At 30.8% G+C, this 14055-nt stretch overlaps 1 protein-coding gene across 6 annotated transcripts in view; it reads right to left on the minus strand.

The window, feature by feature from the left end:
* Positions 1-1658: 1658 nt before the first annotated feature.
* LOC147074534 (phospholipid phosphatase 2-like) overlaps positions 1659-14055 on the minus strand; it is a 115751-nt gene continuing 103354 nt past the window's right edge. For 5 of the 6 annotated variants that reach the window (XM_085943788.1, XM_085943789.1, XM_085943791.1 and 2 more), the window contains 5 exons: positions 11853-12007; positions 10719-10945; positions 9916-10036; positions 7342-7518; positions 1659-4624 (listed from right to left, as the gene is read on the minus strand). In XM_085943788.1, the coding sequence (XP_085799914.1) occupies positions 4454-4624; positions 7342-7518; positions 9916-10036; positions 10719-10945; positions 11853-12007 (851 nt within the window). In that variant the 3' untranslated portion in view covers positions 1659-4453. Of the gene's footprint in view, positions 4625-7341; positions 7519-9915; positions 10037-10718; positions 10946-11852; positions 12008-13898; positions 14009-14055 lie in introns of those variants that run through there. The other variant, XM_085943793.1, reaches the window with a different exon arrangement.

The following is a 14055-nucleotide window of genomic DNA, read 5'->3' on the forward strand; positions in this document are numbered from 1 at the left end:
ACTAAATGAGAATACAATATTATATTTTTAAAACATACTTAAATAAAAAAGTAAGATGTAATAAATAAATATTTTTTATTACGAATCATTATAGCTCATTTATGTACAGTTGCATACAATATAATTAATATAATATTTATTATATAGAATATGTTTTATAGACAATACTGCTATGGTTTATAAGCTCGAAACACAATCCCATAAAAAAAAATTCATGTTCAAATACAATACATAGGTAATAACAACATTTTTAAAGATTTATACAAATTGTAATTTTTTAATGAAAAAACATATTTTTATATAATTTTTATTATAATTTCGATTGAATTTGTAAGATATAATATATAATTGTAATAAAAAATAAACAAATGTTCACAGAACATAATATAATTGTATAATGAAGTAATTTGGAAAAATTACTTTGTACCTATAATTAGATTTAGGTTTTTAAAAATAGACGGTAAAAAGGGCACAATAATATCAAGAAAAAGTAAATTTTATAAAACGTTGATAATGGATTTGACGTTGTAGTAAACGTTGACAACAAACATACACTAAAAAATAATAAAGTTGATTTAATTAAAGGTAGAAGGTGTCAGATTCTCTGGCGGTGCAGGCGAATCATTTTGTTGTTAGAATCTTTACTTTAAATGACACAAAGACAGTTCCAAAATGATTTTGTTGTGACCGCAATTAGTGTCAGAAGAATCTGTCCTTCCTCTATTTATGCAATTCCATTGTACATAATAATAATATAAAAATACATGTGTCCATGGAGAGTATACTTAATTTTGATTGAAAAATTTAAATTCATTAGAAAATATTCATAAATTGAAAAAATAACTTCTTTAAGCCCACAAATCAAATTGAATTTCGATAGCATGTGCTTGTGAAATTCATGTTTTCAGGTTTTCAGGTTTTCACTCCTGCATGTAATAGGGTCAGCAGGCCTATTCTAACATCAAAAAAAGAGCTAATTGGATAAATATATAACATTTATCACTTTACGTATTCTGGCGGTTAATTATGTAAAAAATGTGATATCTTCAAACAGCCTCTCGCTTGGCCGTGATAACTTTGAGAGTGAGAGTATGTTAATTTTACATATTGAGAATTGAGACGCAAGATCTGATTGTTTTGCTGCAATCGCAATGACATGACTAATAAAATTGGAGATTATGTTGATGACGTGTCAATATAAAATTTTTGTGTTCGGTTCATTGCCAACTAGATAGCGCTCGTTCGGCTTTATCCGCTTGGGTTTGGCATAACGAACATATCCGAATTTGACCGACATGTCTACCAACTTAAATTTTTGCCATATAATAATTAGAGATAGTGGCCGATAACTGTTTTGTTTATAGAATGCCTTCCGTGCTAATTTTCACCAATGAAAATAACGGAAACATGCTGAAGTGATAACCGTTAAGAATAGACCCGCAGGGGTGATTACTTCATTCTTAAAATGTGTTTTTAGAATGATAGATAAACATGACGAAAAACATGTACCACAGTAAATAATTTAATTTATAAAAATAATTAATATAATAATTTACGCAGTACTAGCATATAATTTTGATTCTGCCTTCAACTGTATAAAAATAATTATATACATAGGCGCAAAATGTTCTTCCTCAATGGTGAGAAAAATATACTAATTTAACGTCTGCCATCTACCAATGATAAATAGGTAGTAAAATATAATATGTAATAACATAAAATGAGTAAAAAGCTAGACCACATCCAAAGATGCTACATCCTTCCACATTATAAGAATAACCAAATACCTTGTGCAAATATTTAAGCTTAGTGCGACTCTAATTATTGTGTGGGTATTTTATTTATTACAGAGCAGTAAAAGTGATCTCAAGAACTTGCTTTCATGTTGTAAAATATGTATAATGTCTTGATATAACATACTGATGGCAAAATGAAATGTTTACTACTACTATAGAAATAATGCTAATGTATTTTATTGGAATGACAATTTAAATAATATAATATAATTATAGGTGACCTACCCCTTTTTAAATATCATATGTGTTAGTTAAAGGAACAGACAACGATACGCACTAACAGATCAAGTAAAATATTTGGAAGAATTAATTTATGAATACCATCTGCAATCATAATTCAAAATGTAATAATATTATTTGAAATAACTACAATTTCATTCAAATGGTGCAAAAATTTTCATTTCCACCTGCACACACTATATAAAAAAAGATAGAGTTTTAAATACATTTTATAATTTCATTTGCACACATTACATACTACATATTTACATTTTTTTAATAAGAAAAGTTGTAGTTACTTTAAAGCAGTGATATACAAACCACAGCCCGTAATGGCATTTGCTGCGGCCCAAAATAACAAGTACTTATGTAATCACCAAATTTATCATTGAAGTATACTAAGTTCTATCATGCAAATACATATGTACGTAATGCAGAGTGGAGAGTGATTGGAGTAGCTGATATGTAGCTATTAAATTTAAAATAATAAAATGTATGTCACGTCTAGTATATAATTATTTACTAGACACTTTTACACACTGTGGCCTGTGAAAAATTATAAAATGGATAAATTGGCCTTTCTTTCACATAGGTTGTGCACCACTGCTTTAAAGTAACATTTTTTTATATTACATCAATCAATTCGCTCATTTTGGTAGAAAATAAAAATTAAAAGCCCCTTTGAAATCCATTTAGCGCACGGAAATGACACGTCTATTCAATTGTCATATCGGATATCCAATTGACTTATGTTTTATCATTATTTATGTAATATAAAAGTAGTAAATCCACAATACCACAATGTACCAATGCTACAATACTAAAAGAAAAGTTTTATGTAATATTTCCATTCTCATTAATTTTACATACAGTATCATTTTAGCTTAAGCCTTCGTGTGATCCTATCACCTTTGTGCCCTTATGGAACTATAAATAAATTGGAAGAGATTCTATACAGATATGAAGCCCAATTGATTTTAGCTAATAATTTTATTTTATAGTCTATTACGCCAGTTGGTAAAAGGCATCAAAAATTAATATTGTCTCTATTTTTGGTTGATTTAAAACATAAAGGATTTCCTTTTCACTAGTATCATTATGTACTCGCCTTCGATACCGTCTGAAGGCTGAGGGAAAAGGGGATTTTCCCAAAAAACTTTCCTAAAATATTTCCCATTTTCGGTGACAAACTGGAATATTAAGCCAGTTCCAGAAACAATGCATCGTAATAAAGGATCAAACATACGTAGCTCCAAGATAATATACTTCTGAGTATTGACACAGCTTCCAGTCAGCATTCCCTCTAATTTTTCTTTTGAATGTGTGCATTTGCGCAGAAAATTTTTAATAACAAAAATATTATGTGTAAATATTCACAACCATATAATATACAGTACACTCTCAGTAATCCGCCGCTCGATTATCTGACAACTACTATATAATCCGCCGTTATTTTTACTAATTAAAAGCACAAAATCAAGCTCTATATTCGACTGTTAAATTCAGTAGTCCGCCGCGTACAAGTATACAACACAGATGAGACGGGTTTATTTTGGAAACTTCTCCTTCGAAAAACGTACGTTCATCACGAATAAAGTAATGCACCAGGGAGGAAAGTGCCCAAGGATCGCATCGCAATTATGCCGTGCTCCAATGCAACCGGGACACACAAACTGAAACTTTTGGTCATAGGGAAAGCCAGGAATCCTAAGACATTCAAGAATATCTGCCTCGCTGAACAACTGGTTGTGTCAAGTGATTTACTGTTTAATATTTAGTTAATAAACTTAGTTTATAAATATGTATAATTTAGTAAATACTTGATTTTGATTATAAATAAAACCGTAATTTGCTAGTACAAATTTCTCAAAAAAAATATTTTTACAAAATACCTGTTTTAATTTTTACCATATTTTGTATGTATGCACTATAATCCGCCGCTTTCACTAATTGTACACTTGTCTGGTTTTTGGGGTGGCGGATTACTCAGAGAGTACTGTATAAGTATTTTTTATGTAAATTGCACAATATTCTTACACTGGTGTGTTTTTATATCTCTTCAAACTAATAAAGTTAAAGCTAAGTTATAAAAATAAGTTATATAATGAGATGACATTCGTCTAGTGAGAAATGAGTCTGTGAAAAACGTGCGAAATTTTATGGGCGTATTAAAATATGTCGGTCATTGTTTAGACAAAAATCTGTAATCGCATACTACTATCTACAAAATTTATATGTGCGATGTTGGAAGCATTTGTGCCGGAAGAGTATGCACACACACAAGAATATCTTAGAGGGAGTATTGCTATCAGTAGCATTAACCAATCAACATTCAAATAAATTAATGCATCGTTTGAAGTCCGCATTACAGATATGCTATTTCATATCACTAAATCACATTAAATTAAAAATAGCCATCATAGGAATCAATAATTATACTAAGGCCCGGGTTTCAGCCCCGCGTCTATATCGTCGTGCTTCCCGCTGGAGGTGGATATAAGTCTTCTCACCGAGTTGTGATTGTCTAGGGATCGGCCGCTATCTCCATTCGATGTCACGCTTCTTGAGAGGCTTGGATTTCTCCTGGTGAAGTTTTTGCACAAAATAACCTGGAAATTAAGAGGAAATATACATTAATTATTATGTTGTACCCAATCTGCTCGGCCATATCTATGCCTCACCTCTGATTTCAGTATGCTACAAACCCAATAAACACTATCAACAGCAATATTCGGTGAATCAGGACGTCATTATGACTTGGTAAGATGCAAAATGACTGACAAAAAACAAAGATTCTTATCCCCATACTCAGGGAATAAAATATAGTTGACTCAATGTAAAATTCAACGAAATCTCTTACGTAAACATAAAATCTACATGGCATGATCTATTAATTTCACCTTCAACCTAATTCTAACCTTCAAAGTAATTTTTTCAAAGTAAAGTTTTTGCTTCAATTCTGACATAAGCTTTATTAAATATGAATGTGAGTAATATGTATAAATTATAATAATGAGGATTCGATATTCAAGTTACACCATAATAGTATGTAATTATCTTATTATCGATAAACACACAAAACATTGTTGAAAACATGATTGCTAATTATGTCACATAGGAAACATGTTACAATATTTTTGCCAAAATTGAGAAGTCATCGAAGATAAAAATCATGTGACAGTTATATCGCATTCTGGCAGAATGAAACAATGATTTACAAATCATGAGCAAACATGGAGTGCCTCGTATGACTCATACTTATTACTATACCACTGATAAGGCTATAAAAAATTATATATATAATATCGTCTCTGTTCTGGCAGAACACACTAACTGGAGAATACTAGTTTTGAATAATTTGACTTTGAAGTTGTTAAAATGTTTGAAATGGTCTATCATGTGAGTTTATTAAGTAATCGTAAAAAGGATGACTTTAAAATAAAGACTGTTTATTTATTAAGTGGGTTTCCAGACGGTAAAGTTTAAAATAAGGAACATTTTGGTATAACTAACTCAATATGTCATTTTTTCAAATTAGTGTCTTCTGCCAGAACAGTGACGATATATTGAGTGTATACTATTTTTTTTTATTAAGTTTGCAGTGTATTGAAAAAACCCAAGTTGATCACTGTCGGACAGAGGAAATTTGAAAAATTGCATATTAAAAATAGGGATTAGGTACAGATTTATTTCATCAAGGCGCGTCCCCAACCTACTGACCTCACACAAATACCATATCTCCTTGTACGCTATTGCTTCAAATATTTTATCATCACATTATAAGTAACATGTGTAATTTCGTTTTCTTGGTATTTAAAATGTTATCAGACTGATGCTTCCGTCCCGTAGCACATTTTGGACCTTTAAACGAACATTGTCAGTTAGCAAAATCTGCCGAAATCGCCAGAACAATGAGGTCACCTCAAGCGTATTGCGCTACATCTTGTACCTCACTGGTCAGTTATAGTTTTTTTCTATTATCTGCAGGCCTACACATTTTCAACTCGCGTTCTTTGTTTTTAGTTCTATTCTCTGTGGATTTTCTATTAAATTATTGTCTATGTCTGCTGTTTACGTCTATTATCTATGGTCGCCTGGTTGGCTTCTGTTCAAAATATTATCTATGGATGCAATATCGCAAGTTATTTTAACGTACGTACAGGTAGAAACTGTTAAAATTAATTGAAATTAGTATGAATAATGATAATAATTCAAAATAGTAATACATTAGAGTTTGCACTCTCTATCATTGAATTTATAGAAATAGTGATGATTCAAAATATTCTGCGAAATGACGAAACCATAGACAAAATTTATCGACGGAAAAGGCACATAACGTGATGATAATGTATTTGAAGCATATAAGTTGCCGGGGCAAATTTGTATAATATTGCTGCCAGTATTTGCATATTCTGTTGCATCGACTTATTCAGCTAAGACTCAACTCTGTTCTATGATATTACGAGCCCAATCCTTCATGCCTTAGTTACAATGTGGTAAATTTACAGCTTATTTACAAACTAAAGTATATTAAATTCACTTTTCTGTTGGTATAGAGATCCCCGATTTTAAATTATCAATGACATTTTAGCCTATTTCTTGTTGCTAATTTAGTTGAACTCTTTACAGAAAACTTGTTATGTCTACTCTAAAAAAAAGTCAGTGGCAGTCTTGCGTGAGTCACACCTTATTGAAAATAGAATTCATTTGTTTTACTTTTTATCAAATTTGAATTCACCCAACAGATTTTCGTTTGTTTATTATTGAAAATTATTCTTACATGTTAATCGACACTCTTTTGTTACACTCCAAACAAATAACATCTGCTATATTATAATATTCTAACTTCTTAATTATAAAATATCATGTGATTATTATGTTAATTTACAGTGGATTATAAATAACAGAATAATATTATATAGTAATATCATCATCCAAAATCCATACCATAACCAACATAACAATGAAAAGTCAACAGAAGAGATGAAAGATTACAAAGAAGTAAGTACTAAACCTTATATGTCAAGGAATGAACGTCAAACAATGTTAAGTACATAAACAATATTTTGCATTGTGCTAGATCAATATTACTTGACTTTGTACCCCTCAAAGTAAAAATTTTGAGTGATCGAATGTCATAGCGATTAAACCAGTTTTTTTTTGTATAAAATTGATTATTCAAAATAGGTTTTGTGCTCGAAATTCGTGGAATTGGTAATTTAAATAAGTACTGACATTATTGACAAGCGAATAAACGATCACTGACAGTGGTAAGAATACTGCTCTGGTATCAATCTGTCAGCAACAAATATAAAGCTATACATACCGAATAGATTGAGAATACTGCTCCCAAAATTCCCCCACCGAGCACGTCCCACCAGTGATGTCTGTGGTCCGTGATGCGTGTGAACGAACAGACAATGCCCCAGATGACTACTGCCATTTGTGCCGTTGGACCAGCCATTCTCGGACGCAGAGTGCAGGCACGTTTGTGCAAATAACACTGGAATATTAAAACACACATAATAAATAATTGTGTATATCTCAAATATACAGGTTAGTGTTTTTAAGAAATTTATACTCAAAGTTCAGTATTCAAATTCAGTACTTTAGAGTGAAGTAGGTACTGGACAGAATGACGCCTGTAAACTCATTGGTCATGGGTTTAAAACCTGCAGCTGGATCAAATTTACATTTTCTATATCAACATATTGTGTTTGAGTTCAGAGCAGGTATGGCAGTAATCGGAACCGACTTACTCTACCGATAGTAACAGTTTTGAAGTAGGGTGGCTTTAATAGTTTAGGCCATAGAACCAATGGACACAGAGCGCATCGACTCATAATATATTGAATGGGTGATATGGGTACGTGACAAACTTTAATGCATATTATGACACATATGTAACAATTGAAAAATAACATGTTCTTTGACACATGTTCAAATTTATCCCATATTTTTCCACACTTGAGATCCGTACCCTGTTATACCACACTTGATAAGGAAATCCAGTTACAGAGCATGGATACTGATGGCGAAGACTCAACTATTTAAATTATAACATCTGTAAGTAAAGAAATTTCAATTTGAGAAAAGAGCGACGTCTTTAAATACTATGAAATTATTAAAACTAATATTTGTATGAAGAAAACAGGTGGCAGGAGGTTTGTGTTTCACATTGTAGAAATAAGAAAAAAAGTTTGACAAAACAATTTCCACTATAATAATATTATGTGAGCTCATATGCTTCCGCTAATATCGAAAGTGGTAATCTACGATTTAAACTCAAAGCCTATTTAAAAAAAAATTCAATTTAATCTGCCACCATAAATCGCACACTCGCAACTAAACCTTTACAAGTCCAAATTTACGTGTTTTGAGTTAATTACTACGTTTTATTGTCTATCGTTCATAGTAAATGTATCGAAAATTTCATATCTCTAAGACATCAAATTCAAGTCAAAACTTCATTCAATATCTAAACATATTTCAAAAACACAGTACAAAAATGCGAAAGGTAAAAACTTCAAAGCTGATTTTCTCTGTTTGACATTTTTTGGATTGTGGCGGTTTAGTTGCGAGGGTGCGAAATGTACTATGTATAAAATAAATATCAACATATCTGGCCCATGTGCTTGGTATACAAGGTCGATATTTTCATACAGATGGTCAGTGGTCGGCAACCTGGGACTTTTTTCGTAACCGGAGTGCACTCGGCACTTCTTCAAACAATTATCATCAACATGATACAATAATTTTGAATAACAAAAATATATAACGTATAGTTATTTTCAACTTCGGGATAAATCTCGGATACAAATAAATGTTTTCTTACCCAGTAAGGGGGTAAATTTTATGTGAGAGAAGCGATAAGTCAGTTCAATTCCGAATAATAAATAAATAATTGTTATTTTATTTCTCTCCTATAATAATATTATTATAAATTAACATTGGCACCTGTGAATAAAAACTATAACTATTTTGTTGAACACTCTGTCAAACTGCAGAGAACTGCAAGATCTTAAAAAATTGATTGTGACAATATATAAATAATTACAAGATAAAAAGAACTTTTTATATATGTTTTTAAATTTTCTGTTGAATTATTATGTTCAATATGCTCAAACTTGTACTTGATATGAAGTAAATAAAAAACAAACAAACAAACACATATGAATAAATAGATTCTGGATTAAGTATAAATAATTACAAGATAAAAAGAACTTTTTATATACGTTTTTAAATTTTCCGTTGAATTATTATGCTCAATAATATGCTCAAACAACAAACTCAAAAAAAAAAACAAACAAATATAGAATACTGAAATTTCATTTTGATTTCCATAATAACGTACGTACATATTAATTGCTAGGACCACCCCCTTAGCAACCAATAATAGTCTTTTACTTTTTACGGATTTTTCTGAAATAGCTTTCCATACAAAATAGAATTAACTGAAAATGAATTCAGTTCTGCTTAAAGATGGCTAAAAGTATTAAAAGAATGCATTGGCATCGTCTTCTGATATATTCTAAAAGTTTCAAATGTCTAGCTAGTCGGGAAGTTAGTTAAAAATCGATTGCAAGATTTGTACTGGACAAACAACCACCGGACAAACAAGAATACGAGCTGATAAAAACGTTGTAAAATAATGTGACTACTGTTAAATTATACTAGATATTACTGATTGTATACAAAAATCCCAGAAGATGAATAATTATGTATTCAAAGTCATGATGAAACATTTTTTTCCTTTCTTTTTGAATTCATTTCACGGTCATGTCACAGACAAAATCATTTCTGAGACAGAAATGTGTGCAATTATAAAATAACATGCAAATAAAGAAAACATGATAACATTAATATAAAATGTACACAATTAAAATCTAAAAATACTCACAAATAAAAATATTGATAAGAAAACTGATAGAGAAGTGTGCCCCGAAGGAAAACTCTTGTTGCAGTCTCTTATATAATATGCCGTAGGCTTCGTATTCGTGCATTTGTATTCCGAAATGTACCTGGAAAAAATAATAAGTATTGCTAAAGGTAATGTGAAATAAAAAATGTGTCAGCAAAACATATCATCAAAACAAGTCACTTCAAACCGATTAATTTATTATTGACTTAATACTGTCCAAAGATCGATTACTTACTGCCAAAGTTCAAGTTTTTTTTAATTTATTTTTCTAAAAACAGTTCCCTGAGAAATATCATTAATAATGATTTATGAGAAAATATTATTGGAGTTAAATATGCTTATTTATATTTGAATTAGAAATTATCCTCCCAGCAATGTAAATATATAATTGTATAAATAGATAAAATTAAACAATTTCTTAACCTTAATTTTTATCTAGGTACTAAAATAAAATTTATTGTGGTTTCTTATTGTCATAATCATGTTGGGATACATATTCATTGGATTGTTTTATTTTTCGAGTGCAAGCATAGCATTCAGCTTATACCAAAACTTTCAAGCCATGAAGCTTCCATGAAGCGAATGTTTGCAAAATTAAAAATATTATTTCGAACATCAATTTGTTTATCGAATTTTCAGTACCTAGTTTTTGTATTTCAAATAAAAACGTAAAATTCAATGTATTTTTTTTGTTCAAAAAATGATGAAGCTGTTGATTACAGGTCGCTTTTTCCGTGTGAAATCTTACAATTGAGATAGAAAAAATAATCAGGATAACTTACGTTCCGACAGTACAGTTAATTGCTGTGTCAGGCCTACAGGTATCCAAGAAGTGCGGCCGAGGTTCACCGATGATGAACTTGACGACATCCATGAAGATGAGGTTGAAGAAGAATGACAGCAAATATTCGCCATACCAGATGTACGTGTTTTTAAATGCAGACACAAATCCTTTGTTGCTAAATGAAATCGACTCCGGGCGATACAGCAACAATTCTGTTATTGATATCTGAAAAATATTAACAGGATACATCATTGTTATATTGCAACGGTGCGGTGAAGCATAGTTAGAAATTGACGTAGACCATAGGTCAGTAAAATCAAAAAATTAAGCTATGACCTCCACAAAATCCTCCCACACATTTATTCTACAGAGATCAATAGGGACCTCGCACGTACAAACTCAACTCATGAAATTTAGTTGACATCCACAAAAAACATTTAAGATTCTAACAAAATTGACAGTGCCACAGCGTGTTTGTTGCTCATGGTAAAATTGAGTTTGTTTCCTTATTATCCATACTTCCTCTTTCTTTTACTTCTACACAATGCTATTATCATCAAAGAAATAGAACTAGTAAAACACAGGGTGTAAAGCAACCTTTATGTGTTACAATAATTGACAGTGCTTCTGGAGTATTTTTAGTTGCTATCTACATTGTGTACAAATCTTCTTTTTTCTTAACCTTTTTACATCCGCGGACCAAAAAAAATTCAAAAAATGTTTTGCGAAACATTAACATTGGAATAAAATAATAAATATTTATATTTACACTATTTTTAAAACAATGTCGAAATAGAATACAACCCCACTTCAAATGTTGGGTTTCTAGGTAACTATTTTTGAACTGCAGAAAATTTTTGTGGCCCACCCAAAAATCTTCGCGGACCACCGGTTAAGAAACTATGAATTAGAGAACAAGATAAATTTTGCTACAAATGAATCTGACATGGAAAAAAGACCAATTTAATCATTTGCTTTAGTAACCTGTTTTCAGCTTTTCTCTAATATAATATATTACTATTATTATAAAAGCTCTATCTGTACCTGAAGAAGGTTTTTCTTTAACATATTTGATTATAACTATATTAAATCAAAAATGATTCAAAGTGTTAGTGAAATAACTGTCACTTACCACAAACAAAGGAATGAAAGCCGTTCCAGTCAGGAGTGTTTTAATGGAAATCGTATCACCCTGGAATTTGTGCGATATGGCCGGGTCACCGCAGTAGAAGCCTCCATTGTTGTGAGGAATGTAACCGTATTCAGATAGAATTATAAATGCAATAACTGAAACAAAAGAAAAATACATTGTCGATTTCAAAGGATATTATCTACCTTAAACCAAAGATACCGAAGTGGAATGAAGAAAATTTGAAATAAGAGGGTTTTAGTTTCCAAAATTTTTTCACAAGTTCATGAATTAAAATGAAACGGAGAGTCATAGCAGCAAATGGATTCAACAAAATCAACTAAAGTTATATCCTCTCCAGGAGTACAAATAATATTCTGATGTACAAGGCATTGTTGGACTCTCACCGATTCTCACGTATTTGAGAGAGACATGCTGCATAGGGTTTAATATGGTCCCAAACTATAAGGAAAAGAATGACGTCAACGACATAACCTGGAGATCTACTTCAAGAAGATATATTTCCACACAAATATTTTCGATGCATCAGAACTTAAAATAAAATTTTAATGATAAACATAACCATAGAATATATGTAATAAAAAGATATGATCCTTTAATGAATTCACAATTTACATCGTTTTTTATTGTAATTTTATCATTGACTTTAAAGTAAAAATATGGTAATAGTGCCGCAGATGACCGTATGACCTTTTATAACTTTCTTTTTAGACTAAACCCAACCCAACCTAATCTTATCTTAGTGATAATGATGCGTCAAAATGTATGGAAATATCAAACCTTAAATTAACAATTATTATAGCGCGTGTACACATGCATGGAATTACTGTCGGCAATTGTGCTTATTTTAAACTGTCATTACAATAACTGTTTACACGTAAAAGTGCTGACTGTCTTTCCAATCTCATTCTTCAAGAATTCTTCTTGCGCGCAATAAATCATCACAATTTGGAATCTTCCAATCTTGTTTGATTTATGCACGCAATCTTGCCAACTGCAGGATAATACATGTTTCTACATACATGTTATTACTGTGCCCAGTAAATCTATGCACGTGTAAACGGGGGTATTAGATCGAAAAGCATCTGCGCTGACAGAAAAAGGTATTTAATATAATTGTGTAAATGGGATAAACTGTTTCTGCCAAAGAAAAATGATAAATGGTCATGATATTTTTCTGTTAAATGTTTTCATCTATGTATTGATTAATTAAAGCACTTTTTCAAATTTAAATTATCTTAAATCACAAAACTTTGTAATTTCCGCTAGGTGCCTCTCACAGATGAAGCGTTCACCATTATGGAAATTCAATACATTTTATGATAATGGTATTTTCTGAGTATCCTAATTAGGAAAAAAAATTGACTTCTGAGGCAAGAAGTGTCTCCTACACAATCCCGCTACTAATTACACTTGAATTGATGATTTTTCATACTCAAGATATGAGCTTGCCTGCTTAGCCTGAGCTTTGCAAGTCTTAAAAATATAAGTTGGTATTATAAGGATTGGACGTAAATCCAGAAAACAATGTGATTGCTGTGTTACTTTCCTTATATTGTATCTAAGTAGGTATATACGCAATTTTCACTATAATATACATAAAATGACATTTCCAATATCTAACGAAAGTACGCAATGAAAGGAATCAAAAATGTATTCAGTTCAGCCTTATTTCATTATTAATCCGGCATTTTCTAGAGAATAATTACTATTAAAACCAGTCAATAAACTTTGCGATAACATGACAGTACAATAATTACTGCGCAATATAGACACAGAAAAGTGTAAAATCTAATATTTTATTTTAAACCGAACGGACACCATGATAATATTAAGTTTAAAATTATCATATTTCATATTTTGAATAACACAAAAGTAGATTTTGACGTTTGATTTTGACAGTTGTGTAGACTTCCGGAAAAGCGAATAAAGTTTTATTTTATGCTGTCATAATAAACACAATTAATGGTAAAATTGCTTTTAGTCTTGTAGTGCAACAAGTCTTAAAATATTTAATTACACAATTACCTGCTATCAATATCAATTTATATATTAAATTGCGATTTTTAAACAGAGCGAAAATAATACGATACATTTCTGACAGAACAACAACTCAAGTGGAAACCGGACAGACTTGTGCTGAGTTCGTTGCTAATGTAACTCATGTGATTAGTGTTTTTACATT

The sequence above is a fragment of the Rhyacophila brunnea genome, unplaced genomic scaffold (assembly GCF_057557595.1).
Source record: "Rhyacophila brunnea isolate RB1 unplaced genomic scaffold, BYU_Rbru_1.0 scaffold_16, whole genome shotgun sequence".
Classification (NCBI taxonomy): Eukaryota; Metazoa; Arthropoda; class Insecta; order Trichoptera; family Rhyacophilidae; genus Rhyacophila; species Rhyacophila brunnea.